The sequence below is a fragment of the Castanea sativa genome, chromosome 3 (genome assembly GCF_040712315.1).
Source record: "Castanea sativa cultivar Marrone di Chiusa Pesio chromosome 3, ASM4071231v1".
In the NCBI taxonomy this organism is placed as follows: Eukaryota; Viridiplantae; Streptophyta; class Magnoliopsida; order Fagales; family Fagaceae; genus Castanea; species Castanea sativa.
The window spans coordinates 48,769,901-48,791,737 of NC_134015.1; the positions used below are offsets into that span (position 1 = coordinate 48,769,901).

A 21,837-nucleotide genomic window follows, 5' to 3' on the forward strand; every position below is an offset into this window, starting at 1 on the left:
CTAAGACACGATGATTTAGAAATTGTGTCACGTTGTTTCAGGAATGATGATTTCTTTTCGTCATTAGGCCAAGACACTAATTGATTTTTGGTGTAAATAGAGTTTGAATTTCAAATATTTTATTAGAAATATTAGCAATTGAGGTAATTGGAACCCACTTAATTCTTTATGTTATGTATTGTGTAGTCCTTTAGTATCAATATATTAATAATTTGATATACATTTTACCCACATTTGGCCTTGCCTGTAGAGCCCTTTGAGAATTTTCAAAAAATGAATCTTAACCAAAGTTGCCCCTTTTTTTCCTATTATTTTCCTTTCTTGTTCTCCTTTGGTGATTTTACCTCTCTATTTTTTTCCTTCTAGATTATAGGATCAGATCAAAATCATCTATCTAAAACTCAAACTTGCTATTTCGTGGCCAATCCTGAACAGGGAATAGCACACTCTGCCGTAAGGCTTCTACAATGGGAGCTATCTCATTTGTCCTCGAGGACAATAACTGCAAAGAAAGCCTGTAATTGTCGTTCAAATCAATAGAAGTGGACATGGTTATTTTCATTCTAAATGGATAGGCCTTCATAAGTATTTTGGATTGAACAATGTTACAGCCAAAAACATTTTTACAAATCACATAGCTCATTGCCCATGGCTCAACTTAGAAGCCCAATGGCCCATCAGGTTAATGGGTGGCCTGGCTTGTTGTTGTTAAAGCCCATGGATAGCCCACTAGTCCAATCGTCAGACTATGGACTAGTTTTTATGCCCATGGACACTTGAGTAAAAAAATTTAAATAAGTTTTAAATTCTTTGATTATTTCCTTAAAAAAAATAGATGAATTATTTCCTTATAAAAGTTGATTCATTTCTTACAAAAAATAATAAAATAAAATACTAACACAAGTTGATGGGTAGTCTATTAAGCCTTGCCCGCTAAAGACAAAATGGGCATTGCCTATGGGCAGTGTTGTGAGCAAGGGTTTTCTCTTTTAGTCCAACTTGACATGGCTCATTAATTGGCCAACGACTCACTATGCTCAACCCATTGTGCCTATGGGCCAAGTGAAAATAGGTTGGGCCAGTTGGCCCGACTTGACCCATTAATGACCCTTAGATGGGGCAAATGTTCATTGATTCTCATATTTGCCCACTATTGACACCACTTTTTTATTTACTAATAACCACTCACCGCATTAGTAGAATAAGACGTGGGTCTCTCAGAAATGGAAAAAAAAAGAAGAAAAAAAGAAGAAGAAGATAGGCATGGGCATAGTAGAGGATTGAGTCGAGGTATCTTATGGGGCTGTGTTCAGATTTGTTGCACAACATTTGTTTATGAAACATCATTCCCACCTATGAGGCCAATTGTTGATGTAAGAATTTTGCATAGCCAATCTGAACTTTGAAGTCCAAACACCTACAAAAAAGAGAGAAAATATTGAAGAAGTTTCCAGGGTAAGCCTTTATGGTGAGTTAGAATGAGTGAGGTTTTGAATTACTTTTGAAAACTTGGGGTTTAATTTTTTATTTTTTAACATTTTGGGGTTTAATTTGTTGCTTTTTAAACAATAAGTCGTTACACCAAAAACTATGAAAATTTTCTCAGAGAGAGAGAGAGAAATGTTTGCTAGCAAATTTGCACTTATAGAACTTTTTTTCTTCTTTCTTTTGAAAAATAAAATTACAATTATGCACTATTAAAAAGAGATTTGACTTACCATCACACACCATTGGCATGATGGTCACTTCACAAGTATAAGTGCTTGTGAAGTGTGAGGATAAAGGCCGGAATTCAAGGCTCAAGGAGGAAGATTTACATATGTACACTTAGATTAAGCTAGAGTAAAATTTCTATTTTGTATTTTTTTTTTTAAATTTTGACTTGGTGATCTCATATTTAACGAGGCTAAAAATTTTTAAAATACAAAAAAATAATCCTTAAATTTAAGAAAATAAAGAGAAAAGATTCATAAAAAAGACAACAAGTCTTTTATTTGTAACACCTCTCTAAAATGTTTATTTATCATAAATATGGCAAAAATAAATGTATAAACATATTTTCATCATAGTTGATTTCATAAATATTTCATAATATTTAAAATACTTGATTTCTCACAAATATATTTTATTTGACCTCTTTTTTAATGGATCAAAATTGCAAGCATTTAAAATAACAAATATTCATATTTTTATGCATATTGTTATAAGCCAAAAAAGGATCTAACACATGGTTAGATTGTGTAGATGTGATGTGATTGCTTGTTTTTGAGATATTGCAGGTTAAGAAGTTGAAGCATTTGTATTTTGAGCAAATGGAAGATATTGAGGCATTTAAGAGTGCGATATTCCCAAATGTTAAGAATTTTCTATTTTAAGGACTTTTAAGGAAGAAAAATTCAAAGTTGAAACAAATGAAACAACAAATTATTACTTTCCAAAAGCAGGTTGATTCTCTTGTAGGTTAATTACAATTACTTGTAGAGAATCTTGCTAAGGTAGGACAATAATACCCTTATATTTTTTTTGACAACTATACCCTTATAAATATTAATTTGGTGTTTAACATTAATTTAATGTCTATTGGATTGTATAAACTAGAGTAATAAAATAAAATTAGATTTTCTTTTAGTACATACATTTTTAATAAGATTCAGCATGCCTCTGTTAAATTTAAAAAGGCAAACCCTCAATATTGGATTTTTTATGAGACGTGTAAACCGGTGTGATAGTGACAGTTCATGTATATTCTCAATTAAAGCCAAGTATATGTCAAAACAATCATGAAATTAAGTAAATCTTATATATAGGAACTCTAAATTTTCATTGATTACTCTAGTTTATAAAACTCATTAGTTTATCAGAGACATCAAATTAATGTCTAACACCACACAATTAGTTTGAGAATTAATGAATATCTACGAGATTTCATGCAAGACATTGTAGTTAACTTGTGAGACAAGTAACCTTGTTTCAACTATGAGTCCTGCTTCTTTAAAAGTCCTTGAAATATCATTCTTCAATGCCTTAATATCTCCTTATTGCTTCAAAAAAAAAAAAAAAAACTTCAACATCTCAAGCTTAAATTCTACAAAAGCAACTAATCATATCACTTGTACACTATCAAACCACATGTTAGAAACTTTTTGTCATATAACCATATGTATAAATATATGTTTATACATTTGTTTTTGTTATATTAAAACATTACTGTTGACTAATTATTAAAATGTAAATATATTGATTTTTTATATATATAATGCGGTTGCAAAAGTTAAACAAAGGTTTGTAATTTTGATAACTAAAAACGTTGGGTTAAATATAATGTCTCTAATAAAAGATTCATTCTCAAACTAATTGTTTAATATTACTAAATTATCCAAAATCTTAGCTATTAATTATTTAATATATACTCAGTCTTGTATTCTTAAATTTTAAACAATTGATTCATCCATACTAGATTCAGACCACTTCTTGAGGATGAGCCGAGGATGTCAATTTTAGCGTGATTTATTTCATCTTCTTGTAAAACACACACAAATTAATCTTATCTTGTAAAGAACATAGTTGCATTATGATTTTACATGTATAGTTAGATTGTTGGACTGATTTTTTGGAGAATTTTCTACTGTGTGTCCTTGGAAAAAGGTACCATGAAATTTGTAAATTTGGTACCATGACAAGTGTCTTATTGGGAAATGCCATGTAGAAGATATTTCATATTTGTACATCACATAAGAAGATTTGAGACACTTGTCAAGGATATAGTTAGTGGAAACCACTTGGCATTACACGAAAGATAGGGTAGTTAATTGTGAGAAATAACTACCAACCTCCTTGCTTCATGGGATCGCTATAGGCTGAAAATAACTACCATCCATTGCTATAATAGAAGACAGTTATATGAAGAAAAGGAGACCAAGCACATCAAAAGAACGAAGAGAACATCTCCATGAGATCATGACTTCTTAGATAAGTGCGTGCTCGGAGGCTCTTCTATTTTTTTTGGTAAAGGTTTTATAATTTGTGTTGATGCCCATTTTTGCAAATTCATAAGGAGGAAAGCCCAATAAAAAACAAGGCCCAAATGCCCACCAAGAAGACCAAAGAGCAAGAGAGGTTCAAAGAAAGAAATGCATGGAAAAGTGAACTGCAACAATACAAATTTGTCGCAGAATACGAGTCTGCCGCAGAATACATGTAATACCCTACATAATTTTATTTAAGAGTTTTCTTTAAAATATAATTGATGGGCTATAGGTTTTCTTTTAATTAATACTGCAGCCCACTACCCACTAAGCCCACATCTTATAATACAAACTACAGGGTAGAGGAAGAGATAGTCAGGGTTTTATCTAAGATGCTAAGAGGCTAAGAGGCTAAGAGGTGTTTTCCTTGGAGTTAGAGCACATACAATTGAAGAGACAATCAGATTGTTCAAGGTAAGATTTCTCACAATTAGAAAAAAATAAATAAATAAATAAATTTTATAAGGTTATTTAGAAATTTGATTTTGATCCTAAAATTTATATTCTAATGTTTAGAATTGCCACTGGGTATCCACATTAGATGTTAGATTGTTCATTAGGATATATAAATAATTCTAGATTGAGCCATGGGATTTCACGAATCAATATTTTGGTTTAAGTCTTCCGTCGGATTGTACATATATATATATATATATATATATATAATGTATATATATATATATATATATATATATATATATATATATATATATATATATATAATGGATATAGAAGAAGTCAAAGATTTCGGCTATGTTTAGATTTGCCTTTGGGACCTTTCCTTGAGATTATGCTAGAAGTCAAGGAATGCGGCTATATATGATAGATATATAAGTCAAAGAATGCGGCTATGTTTTCATGCCTCTGGGACCCTTTCTTTGTGATTTTACTATGCCTTAAGGTTATATATTAGAGTTGAAATAGGCTTTTACGTTCTTTGGGTTTTATATATCTACATATATCAAATCCTAGGGTTACTACAATATATTGGTTACTGCGTCTAAGGTTTGATAAATTCAAGGAAACATTTTGGGCAGAGATTCCTTACATTAGTGTTATTAATAAGTTCAACAAAGTATAATCATAGTGAGTTAGTTGTATAGTTCTATAAGCTTTATGGTTGTAGAGAATATTGATTATATTTTCATGATTGATTATAGGTCCTATTTAAGAGTGTCTTGAGGCTCTTTGGAGATTATTTTGGCTGGACTTTTAGAGTGATTCGAGTGCGGTAAGTAATTATGCATAATATGTATAAGTTTTGTTCTTTAGGTTCTTAGAAGTTAAAAGATTTTCAAAGTTATATTTTTAAGCTTACATTTTTTTAAAGTTTATCAAAAAGCATTCTTACACTATTGAAAGAGAAATTTTAATTGGCTTTTAAATAATGTTTTAAAAGAAATTTCGAATTTTAAATAACGTTTTGAATGTCCAAATCCCATTTAAAAGATGATTTTTAACTAAACTATTTTCTGAAAATAATTGAGTTTCAAAGTAAGTTTTCTAAAAAGATTTTTGTTCTTTAAATTGTTTCAAACCAAGTGATTTCGAAGTCATATTCTTGTTTTTCAAACGGTATTTAAGACGTTCCTTTTAGCAAACTGGATTTTCAAATTTACTCAAGAATTGTAAAAAGATTTATATAAACTCTTCAGTTCCTATTTGTTTCCTAAGAGAGTCAAGCATCTTTTGATTTATGTTTCAATTTGATATTGTGATATTCAATATGTCTTTATTGTTGGAACAATTGTTAATATTGAGAAATTTATTATATGTTGTATAAACTTTATTGTTTGTGATATGTGACTCAAAACGAGTGTTTTTAGAATTGATCAGATATATGTGTAAATCCGCTTACAGGATTGTATATGAGAATATGTGCTGATCCCTCACCAGTAGGGGTTAGATGTTGGTATCCGCTCACAGGATTGTATGTGAGAATATGTGATGTGTATATGTGACACTGTGCTCTGATCAATTATTTGTATGTGTTTCCAAAAGACTTTAAGATTTGATTATATGTGTATTAAGTGATTCTTTACATGTTTTGAAAACTATATTGGATATTTTGAGTGAAATTGTGAAATCAAACTCGTGCTTTGCTTGACTCTATTCCATTGTGTATTCTGTATAATTACTTACTAGATGTGTGGCTCACCCCATCAATCACTATTTTCATATTAAAGTGTAGCTGGGAATATAGAACCCTTGGATTGCTTTGTAAGGTGCAAGGTAGAGCGTGGAAGTTGTAGGCGACTTCAGTATTACTTGAAGACTCATAGAATTTTAGTTACCTTTGTTTTGGTAATTCACGTTTTATATAGTGGAGATTCTTTCTAATTTGTGGAGTTTTGAAAAAATTATTAGTTATCTTTATATTTTCGCTTTAGACTTCACAGTATTTTGGAGATTATTATAAATTGTGGATTTTAATTATTGTAAGAGATTTATCAGTAGCATTGTTTATTTGGAGATTTATAGAACTATGTTTAAATAAATTATTTTTATTCAGCTAGGTGAGGTTAGTAAGTTAGTCATGCATCTAAATTCATGTTTCATGGATTTGGGTCTTGACAATACAGTTCTGCCGCAGAATACAGTTTTCTGGCAGAATGGCTTCGGCAGATGAAGATAAATTGGGCCCAAAACCTTTTTGATCCATTCATCATTATTTGGCCCACAAAGGCCCAAATCCTTTTATATAAAAGAAAATAGGCGTGAAAGCTAATATGAAGAAGCACGATGAAAAGAAATAAGGAACGACAGGAAGTGTCAGCAGCAAGAATCATGTGAAGGAAAGAAAAGTCAAACCTAAGGAAATGACAAACGCATAAGACAAGAAACACGCAGCAGGACGGAACAGAACTAATCTGTTACGACAGAAATGGCGTGAAAACGAAAGAAGACAAAGACAGAAGGGCCAGAGCACCACCAACCTGTACCCAGCTAATACAAGGGAGGTGGGCCCATGGTCAAGGAGATTTAGAGGGTGTGGTTTGGTGGTGAGGGGAAAATGGGGTCTATATTTGGTTTCCTGTCATAACTTCTTTTGGGAGTATACCTTGCTGGGATGATATTTTACACAAAAGAAGTAATAAATGGTTGGGACCATCTGATGCATGCCATAGAGCTAGGTAGAAAGCTAACCCAATCCCTATCCGTTTGAACCTAGAGTAGAAGTATACAGCAAGAACAAACAAAAAGAAATTTTGTCGTGAAATGAGTAATGGTGCAGTAAAACACAGTGATCGGGGCAACGAATGGGTTAGGGGTAGTCTTGAATGGATACCCACAACAAACCAAAAACAATTGGTGAAGCCCTAGGGGTAAAAGGGAGAAATCTCATTGAATTAGCTCACTATAAAAGGAGGTAGCCATGGATGAAAGAGGGGGGAACCGAGAGAGGGAGGTAGTAAGTACGAGAGACCTAATGAGAAAGGGACCCAAGAGAGGAAGCACCTAAAGAAAAAGACCCAAGTGAGAAAAACAACTTACGGCAAGAGAGTAATAAGGAAACTAAGAGTAAAAAATAGAACGGAGAGAAAGAAAGAAAGTGGTAAAAAGAAGAGAGAAAACACGGCAGGAATAGGGACATGCATCAATAGACCATCTTTTCCCTTCCTCTTAACAAACCCACTCTTTAAAGTCTCCAAAAAATGATAGCTAGAAGCCATTTAGGCCTATTCTCCAATATGCACAACTTTGATGGCAAAAGCTTATGACAAGAGCCTATGACAAGGTTGTTCAATTTGGGGTTTGGGTTCCTTCTTTGTTTACTTATTCTATGGGAAGACTCAATATTATATTTTTGAGCGCAAATATATTTGATTTCACTCATTAAAACTTATATCTGTTGTATTTAGTTATCCTGCTGTAGCACATTTTTTTTTATCATGTCCGCCGCATCAGTTGTCCTGCTGTAGTATTTTTACTTGCTGTACTAGTTATTCTGCTGTAACACCTTTTTATTGTATTTACTGTGTTATCTTAACCTTTCCTACCGAAGCTTTCTTCTTTATTTGTTGTTACATGCTTTGCCTTTGACCCATTATCCTGCCATAAGTATATATATACATATACACATATTTTGTTTCTCACGTTCTGTGCATATGTATAAGTATATTTATGAATATACGTATGTATATATTTGAGAATATGCTAACCCATGTAAACTAACACTTGCTTGATTGAAATTTTCTTTGGATTTTAGATTTGTTTGTATGCCGGAAGTAAAAAAGTATTTCTGCAGAAAATGAAGAGTAGTCATTTGTAGCAGGCAGCTTGATTTACACAATAGAAAGCCTAACTGCACGGCAAACAGCTTTATTAGCACAGCAGGAAGCTTAACTGCCAGCAAACAGCTTTATTAACACAGCTAAAAACTTCACTGCACGGCAAACAACTCTATTAGCACGGCAGAAAACTTAATTGCACAACAGAAAACTTTATCGTGCAGCAGACAGTTTTACTGCACAATAGACAATTTTACCGCACAGCAGAAAAGTCAGACCTGCGGCAGATTCTTGAGTAAATTCCTTTTGCGGCAGAAACAAGGAATAAGCCCACTTTGCAGCGTCTTCCCTGGGACTTGGACTCATCGTTCGCGCACAAGCCAGACCAAGGAGGGTTGTTATTGGACTAGTCCCAACTCTCTAATCCAAAAAACTTTGGGCCTGGTGTAGCGGCAGGCGGCCCTGCCCAACATTTGCAAAAAAGGCCCACACAATTTGCAACAATTATAATTTAGAATTACTACATTTTTGGGCAAAGGTTTTTTTTTTTAGTTTTTTTTATAATATTTCTTATACACATTTTGATACTTATCTAAACTGCATAGTTTGTGTTCTAAATTCAGTCTGTGTTCTATTGTAATAGTAATTAAAGAAAAGCACTGTACCATTGTAATCAAAGAAAAGTAATGAGTAAGCTTTAACCCACAAGCGCATATTAAAAAAAAAAGATAATCATAACAAAATAAAGAAATGAAGAAGACACAAAGTCCAATTAATTAGAAGGCTTTTGATTTCTTTTTAAAAACAAAATAGAAAAAAGCAATGTACATTGACATACTTGTTGAACTGAAAAAATTAGAACTACAATTTTGTTTTAGATTTTGAATTTAGAAAAGATGATGATGATAGTGTAGAGAAAAAGAACCTAAAATTGGGAGGAATTTAGGAAGAAATAAATTGAAGAAGTTTAGTAACTAATGTGACAGTTATCTTATTTTGTAGGCAGTGTTTTACATGAGAGTTAGAGATTATTTTTAGAATGTTAGAGATTATTTTTAGCATGTTATCGTTAAGTTTTATCTCTAATTTTTAGTATATTTTTTTCTTCAAAATCAAAACAAAGAGCTTTGAGGGTAAAATAAAAAAACCAAACGTGAGATGAGTATAGGAGCAAGGGAAACTGGGTATTCAAAAAAAAAAATGTTAAGTCTTTTTTTTTTATGCAAAAAAAGGAGTTAAATCTTGATAAAAGAAAAAAGGAAGAAAAAAAAAAAAGGAAGAAAAAGAAAAAAGAAAGAAGAGTGAAAACGTGGAGTAATGCTTAGTTTGAAAATCAACTAGAGTTAAATGTTGGAGTTAAACATTGCCTATTTTGTAGGCAAGGTTACATGTGAAAGTTAAAGATGTATCTTTACTATATTATTCTCAAGCTTTATCTCAACTTAAATTTAGGCTGTAGGAGTATTTTGGAACAAAAAAAAAAATGTCCAGTTCAAATAGGAGAAGTTTCTTAAATAGTAGTATAGATAAAATAATGCTTCTAGTAAATTTGGCGAAAATGGGCAAATGCCCATTTCGAGCAAAAAAAGGGCAAATGCCCCATTTCCCAAACTAATTAAGGAAATGCCCCTCTTTTGAAACTCGATTTTCTCAAAATCGAGTTTAAAAAAAAAAATTCTAGAGCCCTATAGCGACGTTTTAAGGAGCCTATAACGACGTTTTGTAACTCGAGCTCCATGAAATCGAGTTATAGGTATATTTTTTTTTTATACCTATAACTCGATTTCATGAAGCTCGAGTTCCAAAACGCCGCTATAGATTCCTTAAAACGTTGCTATAGAGCTTAACTCGATTTTGAGAAAATTGAGTTTCAAAAGAGAGACATTTCCCTAATTAGTTTGGGAAATAAGGCATAATGCTTTTTTCTTTTTGCGCAAAAAGGGCATTTGCCCATTTTGGCCTAGTAAATTTGGTACGAGGGAAATCTTCTTGTAGTCAGTTTAGTGATCTTCAACATTTGTATTCAAATGATCTTCAATTAGATTCACTTAAGCTTTCATTAAGTTGTGGTCTTTGATTTAGTTCAAGAAAATCCTTAGTTGTTAGTCACAATTCCTTAGTTTTAAATCCAATTTACTTCAGGGACATACCTACAGTAGGGCAGAGGGGGCCATGACCCCCCTCCCACCATTAAAAAAAAAAAAATTGGTATACAAGAAATTAAGATTTGCCCTTAAATATATATATATATATATATATATATATATATATATATATATTTGTCTCTCCTCCTCTAAAATATTTAGATATTGACTTACAAGAAAAGAAGTAGATAAATAAAATTCATGCCCCTTTAACTACAAAAACAAAATAAAAAAAATAAATATGGACTAAACAAAAATTTTGCAAAAAATAAGAAACACTTATTTTGTATGTTATACTTTTTTTATGTGTTTTATAATATGAAATGTTTAAGAAATACATATTGTGTATGTACTATTTTGTTGAATATGAAATAGATGTTAGTTTTTATTTACATAATTTTTTTTTTTTTGGTTTTAAGCTTTGGCCCCCCCAGGTATGAATCCTGATTCCGTCCTTGATTTATCTTATTACTGTGCTTTCATGTGTATTGCAATCCCTCCATCATTAAAAAATCCTCTAGATTGAGGCAATTACCGAACCCACCCAGAAGTTCCCAGAAGTTGGAGCTAGATAAAATAATTTCATCATAGTATTTTAATTTTGTAAAACATGTAATTGGCGACCACAGTAGGAGGAGTTATGACAAAATGGAGAGATTCTTAAGAGTTGCACTTGATGCAAACCGTACTAAAAAGAACACGACCATATTGGATCAACTTGATGATGAAGAAGAAGAAGAAAAAGAAGAGGCCAAGTGTAATCAAATTAATGAAAAATTGGTCATATTGATTGTGGGGAGTAAAAAGACCCTGATGGGGATGTGGGCCTTTGGGCCATGCTAAGGAAGGCCGACCTGCTCTTGGGTTTAGAACTTGTTAGTACTACGGGTCGGCCCATACACCGAGGATCCGAGGATGAATTTCCCTTCGGACGGACACCGGAGAACCCGGGACTTCATGGTAAAGGTTAGGAAATGACACGGTCAAGACCAATGGTTAAAGGGGGTGAACCCTTGAATGTCCTAGAAGCACCGATGTTAGAGAAATACCAAAGATAAAGGCTGCCACCTCCACATTAAAGACCCTGCACCTACCATCCTGGCCGCATTAATAGGGAAATGACACCTAAACAGTGGAAGGGAAACTTCTGGTTACTATTCAAAGGCACTGAGAAAAGAAATATCTGGGTTAAGGGGGAGTTGGGGCAACACGTGTACAAAGTATCAAAAAGATGAGTATTTAAGAAGAAACCTAGAACAGGAATGGGGGCCTTCCTTTTTTTTGGTAATCAAAAAGAAAAAGAAAAAAAAAGAGAAAGAGATAATATAAGAACAGCTCTCGGCTTATGTCCGAGCAGGTTGATTTACAATATTCCTTGTTGTTTTCAAGTGTTTGTAATATTTGACTTGTCATTTAATCCTCAGACACTTCTAACCTGGGTTGCAAGCCCACACTCTACAAATTCATATTGTTTAAGGCTCATTGGGCCTGAGCCCGTAACTGTTCTTGGGGCCAGGTGCAATTGTGCACATACATTGATCCTACTTGAATGTTGAACTTTGTGGGATTATCTCGACCCAAATATAGATTTTGAAATAAAAACAAGAACCTTAACAATTTCAAAATAATATGCATGGAATGAGGCTACGGAAATAATTTCATGAGATAAGCCAATGTCTTCAAAAAATTTCACCGAAGTGTCAAACTCAAGAATAAAAAATCAGGGGGCATGAAGTGTCCCATAATTTTAATCTTGAATAATGTAATTCTGAATGGCAAAAAATTTGCCAATGACTCAATGGGGATAAATAACCCATTAGATTCGATGTTTCTATTCGAAAATAAAGAATATGAGAAACTATGATTGAAAAATCAAGTTTTCATTAATACCACTAATTATGGGTCCAAACCAGAATTAAGTGCAAAAGGCTTTTCTTACATAGTTTATGGAATTCTAGTTGCGTACTCATGTCTGTGTATGCGTGCGCGTACGCATACGCATATGCGTGTATGCATACTTAGGGTTTTTTACGGCTTTTCTTTTCTAAAAATAGTTTTATTCTTCCAAAAATATGTTTTCTGCAAATACTTTCGTCAAGTCAATTTTTATTTGATTGGACTCTAAATCAACCTTAGGCTTTAGAGTACTACCATTATTGGAAAACGGAGACCCAAGTCATAAGAGTACAAAATGTGGTACCTACGCGCACATCATCTCCCTACAGTAATTCTTCCCTAGCATTAGAGTAATGCAGCGTTAAAGGACCCCATCATCAGCTCTCAGAGGTACAAGTGAAGGCTGAACATTGCTGTTGGATTGAAAATCTAGATCAGCTTCGTAATGTTCTTGTTCCCCATTACAGTGGCAGAAATCAACTGGGATTCCAACATCCTCCTCTCCGTTAGGTACCGCCTTAGGTCTAATTCGCACAAGAACGGCACTGGAGATATCTGTGGCACACTCTCCCACAATACGACACTGGTCTCTCTTGATTTCAGCACATTCGATTTCAAGATCCACCATCGCTGAAGCATTAGGTTTTGAAGATCCACGGCCACTAAGGCCCACTACTGGGGCCTTTTTCTCTATTAAGATGTTACCCACGCCTCAAGGCTTATCTGATTCAGCTGGCCCATTTGCCTTTCTTTTCCCGTCTTTGACTGAATCTCGATCCTCTCTCTAAATTGGTGGTCCCTTAATTGAAATTAGCAATCACAAGTTGTCCTTTGAGAATTTAAAAAAAAAAAAAAATCTTAACCAAAGTTGCCCCTTTTTCCCATTATTCTCCTTTTTTGTTCTCCTTTGGTGATTTTACTTCTCCTGTATTATCCCTTCTAGATTATAGGATCAGATCAAAATCATCTATCTAAAACTCAAATTTGCTATTTGGTGGCCAGTTTTGAATAGGGAGTACGACACTGCCATAAGCCTTCTACGATGGGAACTATTTCCATATTAAGAACTCGTCCAGTATAAAACTTTGCCGCAATGATCTTTCCCCCAAGTGCTTCTGTAGTTTGACCATTATACTCACTCCCCTCCTCTTCTGACAGTGAAAGTTTTTTCCACATTACTGGTAGATCTTCCATTCTAAAAAACTATCTTTGAGCATAGCAAGGAGACAATCAACCTCTCACACCATTTGCGAATAGCCAAGCATGGAGAACTGAGATAGCCTATACCCTAGGGTTAGGCACGACCTTCTACTGAGCGGCTAGGGTTTTGGGGTCCTTGCCTTGCGTCAGAGAAACTTAGCTTGTCCCCCTAGCTAGTTATTACAATTAGTCCTTATTTATTTATTCTTATTTTTTAACTTTTTTTTAAAATACTAAAACAGTAGGTATGTTAAAAGACATGATGAATAGAAAAAGGTGTGGTGTAAGTTTAATCAATTAATGAGATAATAATAAAATAAATTAATATGAACTTTTGGGTAACAGTAAAAAAAAAAAAAAAACTTAATGAAAGATGTAAAACAATCCTAAATGCAAAATTAAAGCGTCACTTGGCAGAACCTCATGCACTCCCACGTGAGGTCTCTGCTTTTATATATATATATTGATATCGATTGGTGATATGGCAAATGTTTATTGATTCTTATTTGGACCTACTATGGACACCACTTTTTTATTTACCAATAACTACTCACTACATTAGCAAAAATAGACATGAGTCTTTAACGAATGGAAGGAGAGATAGACATGAGCGTAGTAGAGGATAGAGTTGAGGCATCTTATGGGGGTGTGTTCAAATTTCTTGTGCAACATTTGTTTATGAGATATCACTCCCACTTATTACGCCAATTGTTGATGCAAGAATTTTGCATAGTGAGTCTAAACTCTAAAGTCCAAACACCTAAAAAAAAAAAAAAAGAGAAGATTAAAGAAGCTTCCAAGGGTAGCCTCTATGGGGGGTAGTTACAATAAATGGGGTTTTGAATTACATTTGAAAACTTGGTGTCTGATTTGTTATTTTCTAAAAAATTGGCGTTAAATTTATTACTTTTGAAACAATATGGTTTAATTTATATACATATATATATATATATAGCAGCAAAATGAATGTTATTCCAAATATTCTATCAGTAGTTATGCATAGTTAGAATGGCAAACATAATGATGCAAACAAAAGAGGAATCTCTGTAGGATGTAGACTAAAAAGAGCCTAAACCCTAACTTACACAACCTTATTAGCCTAGCAAGCTATAAAGTTGTGTGATTTGGAAGATAGGTCAAAATAGCTACCCTTTTCTAATAAGATTACAAAGAGTTTGATTTTGTTACGTGAGGGAGGTAAAAGATTGTGTAGTGATGCATGTTATTTTCGTTGTAATCACTCTTTTCTTTCTCTTAAGTTTCACTTCATGTTTCCCTTTTCTCTCTTCTTTCACTTCCAATTCCCTAGTTAGATTGCCTAGGTTACTGTGTCCCTTTCCTTATAGGTATTGTTCCTATTTATATGTCAAATCAAGCCTATATGATTTCTCATTTTTCCCCTTATTCTTCACTAACCACTCTTGTCTACTACAGACACTTACCACTCCAACAAAGTGCCCACTACCTTCTGGCCGTATGAATGGCTTCAACCCCACCACTTTCTTACCGTTGGCAAGGGCTTTCACTCTCTTCCAATACTTATTGTGGGCATAAGCACCCGTGACGGTTTTCCAGTGGGAAGTACGCCTTAGCCTAGGGTGGAACATGGCAAAAGGTGTACATGGAGGCGCCACCTAGATTAGGTCTAGAAACAATAAATATACCACCCTTCATGGAACAACTGATCTTTACCAAAGCAACTGTCCAAAGTTTAGGTATAGGGATGGGAAGGTGTTAGGTACCCAATCTCACCTGACCTGTGGGTCGACTTCCATAATTGTGTTCCAAACCTTAATCTCATTAAAGGCATATTTAACATGTTGTCCTAACTCACACACACTCTAACATACATCTAGAACATACAACATGGCATAATCATCCCAAGCCTAATCATTACTCTATCATAGCATGTAAGCATATATCTTAAAGGGAAAAAACATTACAATACAAATTCAAACAAATATGTTATGACATCTAATCATCAAAAGCATGGGATTGAACCAAGCATATTCATATTCATCAACTATATCATGCTTATCATCAAAAAGAATGAATGTCATATGATTATGCGTGACTTACCTCATTGCATCACAACACCTATACATTAATGCATGATCATATTCATACGCATGTTCTTAGTATTCAAACAAGCTAAAACCTTAATAAGCGTAAAAGAGATCAAACAAACAAAACAAAACAAATCAAAACGGAGAGACAAAGACTCAAGGATAGACAAACATGTTAAATAGAGGCTAAAACATGTGAATAAAACGAAAGGAATAACAAACAGAAAACGAATTACGATTTTTGGACAAAAGTATGCGTTCACATACGTAGGGCGTGCGTGCGCATCCCAACTATATGCGTACGCATACTTCGAGCATGCACACGCAAACAGCATGCGCACGCATACACGCTTGAGAACCCTAACCCAAAAACTACAAAACAAAAACTCAAAAAACAAGAAATCTAACAACCTAACATGCTTCAAACACAAACACGAAATAAACCTAGACTAAAAAAAACATATTATGACATTTAAACATATATGCAAACATAAAGAAACAAAGAAAAGCGAAGTGCTAAAATTAGAAATTTTACCTCAACACTAGAACTCTTTAGAGGTTGATTTTGACTATTCCCCTCAGTTAATCTAGTCACAACCAATTCAATAAACAAGTTATTAAACTTAAAACCCAAAGATTAAGACTAGAATAGGTCCCAATCAAGATAATTTGACTTGAGGATATTTTGTAAAAAACTCCCTCTTTGATTCATTATTTTCTAGTGAATCTTATGTGTTCTACCACTAAAATTTGTCCTTCTTGAAAATGTACATTTTATGGCTTTATATATTCAAAAAATAGGGGTTTGGGGCTATGGGCACAAGCACCCGCGACGTGGGGTCATCCTCCCTTTGGATGAGTACACCTTGGCCTAGGGTGGGCCATGGCGATGGGTGTAAATGAAGTCGCCACCTAGTTTAGGTCCATGAACCATAAACATAGCATCCATTGTGGAATGACTGATCTTTACCAAAGCACGTGTCCAGAGTTTAGGTACGGAGATGGGAAGGTGTTAGGCACCTAGCCCCACTCGACCTATGGGTCAGCTTCCACTCATTATGTTCCAAGTATCAATCTCGGTAAAGGCATATTTAACATGTTATTCTACCTCAAACACACTCTAACATGCACCTAAAGCAATCAACATGGCATAATCATCCCCAAACTTAGCATTCACCTATCATGGCATTTAAACATATATCTCCAGGGGCAGAAGTATCATGAGACAATAAAAAACAAAATCTTAGCTCAAACCAACAAATTCTATAAAAAAAAAAAAAAACAAAAATAAAATTAGTCTTAAGGCAACCACAACGTCAAGCTTGTCAACTAAAATCCAACCGTACAAAACTCCCCAAAACTCAATCATAGTCGTCCATCTTACCACCATTTAGACAGCGATTATTACAACCTCTCTAACCATAATCCAACCCCCTCCTTTCTAATCCAATGGTCCAAATTCTCTCTCTCTCTCTCTCTCTCTCTCTCTCTCTCTTACACACAGAAAACAAAAAAACATGGAGCTAGAGAGAAAAGGCAAACAAAACACACAAAAATACACACACAGAAAACAAAAAAAACATGGAGCTAGAGAGAAAAGGCAAACAAAACACACAAAAATACACACAGAGAGAGAGAGAGAGAGAGAGAGAGAGAGTTTTTCAAATCAAATCCCGAACCATTCTCAGCTATTTTCTAATATTCATCGAAGATTTCATACAGTGTTGTTTTTTTCTTCTTCTTTTTTTAGACAAAAATGCATTTTGGCTTCTAAAACAGTGGTGTTTTGTTTGTTTTTTATTTAAGGGTTCTGAACAAAGGATTTGTGTGTAGATTTGTTCCTATTTTTTAAAAATGTAACAAAAAGTATTCTTGAAACATCGAACCAAAGAAAATAAAGAGTCCCTATTTTTAAATTTGTTCCTATCTTTGATATGGTTTAAGAGTATTTAAATTCTCTTCATAAAATGTATCACATGGCAAAACCTCATGCGCTCTGCTTTTATATATATAATATTGATATTGATGGTTAGTCTGAGAGAAATTTTCCTGTAGTCAGTTTAGTGATCTTCAACATTTGTATTCAAATGATCTTCAATTAGATTCAAGTAAGCTTTCATCAAGTTGTGTTGTTTGATTTAGTTCAAGTAGATCCTTAGTTGTTAGTCACAATTCTTTAGTTTTAATTCAATTTACTTTATTATTGTTATTGCTTTCATGTATATTGCAATCCCGCCATCATCAAAAAATCCTCTAGATTGAGGCAATTACCGAACCCACCCAGAAGTTGGATGCTAACCAAAAAAAAAAAAATTTCATCATAGTATTTATTTTTGTTAAACATGTAACTGGCGACTATAGTGAGAGGAGTTATGACAAAATGGAGAGATTCTTAAGAGTTGCACTTGATGCAAACCGTATTGAAGAGAACATGACCATATTGGATCAACTTGAAGAAGAAGAAGAGGCCAAGTGGAATCAATTAATGAAAAAGTAATCATATCGAACCTACTTGAATGTTCAATTCTGTGGGATTATCTAGACCCCAATGTAGATTTTGAAATAATAACAAGAACCTTAACGATTTCAAAATAATATGCATGGAATGAGGCTACGGAAAGAATTTCATGCCATAAGGCAATGTCTTCAAGAAATTACCTCAAAGTGGTCACAATATTGTTAATCCATTGGATAAATTTGAAAGAAAACCAAAGGTATAAGTCCAGTGAAATTGAAAGGTCACCAAAGTTTAATGATTGTAATACATCGATGCTAATAACAAAGTCAATATAATGGCTATTGTTATGATCCTATTGTCCCACGTGCATGGCTTAAATGGAAGCTTAACCTGCATATGCAAGTTTGGCCAATTCAAATCTATAAGCCTATACAATTTTTCTTATAAGGTGATAGCCGTAATTTGGTGTCCATAGACCTATGTTGATTAAGATGATAGTAGATCCATCCCAGGTTGCCTTTATCCCTAATAGGAACATGAACATTGCTGAGAACATTCTGCTAACCCAAGAAGTTGTACATACCTTTAATTACTCAAAGGAGGAGGAGGGTTAAATGGGCTTGAAACTAGACTTCCAAAAGGCCTACAATTGAATGGAGTTCTATATTACGGAATCTGCATGATAGTTATAATGCAGCAAGACCACTTCAAAGTTCTAACACAATGGGCATTGGGCCTATGGTTTGGTTGAATGTTAGACTCTTACTTTCAAAATCTTGTTACTCATCACCTACTGCATTGACAATCTCAGAAAACTGTGGCTTTCACTCATTCACTTAAAACACAACTTGGAAAACTTTACAAAATTAAAGTTTTAATTGTTGCATATAACATAATTCATGAAATTATCAATTATACCCAAAGAAGAGGGGGGGAACCCCAATTTATGATTTTATCGAATACACTTAAAACAAACGCCACTTTATTCAAATTCCCCAGTAAAGAGATGCTTTTACATAATGCTAACGAGTCTATACCAGAAAGGCAAGAAAAAAAACCAGCAAAGACAGGTTTTTCCAATTGTTATTAACTGGATCTACATAAAGCTCTGCCGAAGAACGAGAATGGAATTAGAAATACATAAATTGAGAACATAAAAGCCTATTATAACCCATTCGTACTTTCAATACTTGGAAATTGACTCCCTAAAACTATTAAAGTTTCTAGATTCTAGTTGTGCTTCAAATATTGATTGTAACATCCAATTCCCAATTATGCATCAATGGCATCGATATCTCTTTCTACTTCCTCATCAACTTTCTTCTCTAAAATCCGCTTCTTGCAATCATAGAAATAGACCGTGCAGACCACCCATTTCAGCACATTCCCCAAGCAGAACAAGCAAATTTGTGCAACAGTTCCTCTCCCTCCATAGCATCCAAAATAGAGGCATGGTAACCTGAAGCTCTGTCCCCAAACAAAGAAAACAAGCATCAAAAGCAAACCACGCCGCCCAACACCTTTGCTAAAATAAGCAGAAAGCGCAAATGCTTCAACCCCATATAACCCCTCCAACGTTGAAATGACAATACTCATATTCCACATAGCACTCCATTCCAAGAATTTTGTTAGTAGTGCTGCAAAAGCTGCCCCATAAGACACAGCAAATAACACATCAACAACAGAATTTGCAAATATAACATAGTAGTTTGTGACTAACCATATCAATCCGAGTTGAGTGCAAGTTGATAAGAAGAGAACGTAAAATGATGTGACAAAAGTGCCTCTCAGTCTTGCTCCATAAATAGGCTTATGTATCATCTCCTTGAGAGTCATTGGTGTCTCTTCTGCATATATCTTTGATGCCAAATCAACAGTCACAATCACGGTGCAAAGCTCAAAGAGATGAAGGGGCACCAGATAAAGGAAACTAAGTTGAACCAATTCATGAAAAAAATCTTTGGTCACTGTTTCGGCCAAAAATTCAGGTAACGGCCAATTATAGGTGGAGTAACTAGGTGGATGCTTGAGGATATGTGAGGCTTCAACAAGAGTCCTTTGAAGGAAAGTTTCATAGTAAACCATGAGACCAAAAAAAGGGAGTGATGCCAGAAAGATAAAGATGATGAAGCTGAAATTCTTGAAAGAGACTATTAGAGCTTCTCTAAGGATATCAAAGACCTCCAGCTTCTGTTTTCGCAAATCATGACTTTTCTCAAGCAACTTCTGGTTCATCATAATATGATTCTTTTCCATCTCCCAGCCTTACATTTCTGATCTCAATGACACCTTTGGTAGATGAAGAAGATGCGAGTGGTCTTGACTTTCATTCGCTAATGGATCATGAGGTCTTTGTCCACTAAATAACTTAATTATTATCATGGAGGACTTGGACTTTTCAACCTACTTATCACGTTCTCTTAATGAGATAGCTAGCAGTGCCTCTGGTAAAGCTAAATAAAAGCCATTTGGGCATACACACTTTTGAATACAGGAGACATATACAATGAAAAAGTAATGCTACTATTTTACAACATTTTTACATACTATTGTTATGACCAATTGTTACTGGTTTTCATCTTGACCCACTGCTAATATCATTTTTTCACTTATTAATAATTACTCACCACATCAGCAATTTGTAAATAATTTGTAACTCTAGCATTTTTCATAATGAAAAGAGAGGTGGGATGAAGATGACTTCCTGCATGGTCTTGGTATCTGCAGACCATGTTCCATGTAAAGCAAGGACTTGACTCCTTGACCAAGGGCTGCTAGCGAGGATATAATGAACATTTGCACACCACCCAGGCCCCTTGTTCATACACTTGTGTGTAGACCCCAACTAGTTCTTTCAATTTTTTAAAATTCATGACTCCCAAATGTACTGCTTCCACCCACCCACATATATGTGAGTATTTTACAAGGATTCTGCAGTTTCAATGTTTCATGAAGTTTTCATATGGTTTCTGATCCTCTCATCCAATAGTAACACACAATAGATAGTGACCAAAACACTTTAGCTGACTTCATCACAATGAGGATTACCAACAAGGACAAAATGGGTAGCTGACAAAAAATCTCAGTTAATCAAAGTTGAGGAATCTCTGCCTTATACTCCCAGGAGGGAAGCAAGTGCCTTTCCTCTTGGTTTCTTTCCCATCAACATGGCCTTACCTTCCTAACATTTTTCACAATTTTTAACATATTCTATTGTGCTTGAAATACCATATTTTCACATAGAACCAGAGTGGTTTTATGCATTTTAGGGCCTAGGACAAAGATTAAATTGAGACATTTTATATATTTTAAATGTTTTTAATATTATTTAAATAATTTTTAATTAAAATTTATTATTTTCTTTCATTTTTATATGCCAAATTACATATTAAATTTTTGTATTCAAGTTCTTCTAACATTTCTATAGATAATATGATTATCCATTTAATTTTTCTCGTGACATTATTGATTTTAAATATGATTTTATCACCTTTAATCTAACATTTTTTTTTTGGTTAACAACTAGCGTATATTATTTGAAAGTGAGTATAAACAAAGGTAAGTGGATATCATTTTTTTTTTTTTTTAAAGAGACAAAAGCATAAACCACCAGCCACATCAGAATCTGGTAAATCGTGTAAATGGTTGTGGACTACATATTTCACTCCCCATCAGCTAAAACATAAAGGAAAGGTAGAAACTAGCAATCTAGTTAAAAGAAGAGTAGCAAACACAGATTTGAAAGATTTTTTCAACGCAAACCTCAAACCTGAAGAGAATGGTTGGAATGGAGAGTCTGACGCACAGCAGAATTAG

General features: G+C 34.0%; 1 protein-coding gene across 1 annotated transcript; it reads right to left on the reverse strand.

Annotated features, from left to right (window-relative positions):
- Positions 1–18,981: 18,981 nt before the first annotated feature.
- On the reverse strand, positions 18,982–20,453 carry LOC142629457 (uncharacterized). The gene is made up of 2 exons (XM_075803450.1): positions 19,742–20,453; positions 18,982–19,667 (listed from the first exon to the last, which is right to left on the reverse strand). The coding sequence occupies exons 1-2, from the start codon at positions 20,275–20,277 to the stop codon at positions 19,574–19,576; spliced, it is 630 nt and encodes a 209-aa protein (XP_075659565.1). The 5' UTR covers positions 20,278–20,453; the 3' UTR covers positions 18,982–19,573.
- Positions 20,454–21,837: the final 1,384 nt, after the last annotated feature.

Coding starts and splice junctions, on each gene's coding strand:
- LOC142629457 (XM_075803450.1), bottom strand. CDS start 20,277: ATGGAAAAGAATCATATTATGATGAACCAGAAGTTGCTTGAGAAAAGT. Junction 19,668..19,741: donor ACTCAACTCGGATTGATATG/GTTAGTCACAAA, acceptor CTTATGGGGCAG/CTTTTGCAGCACTACTAACA.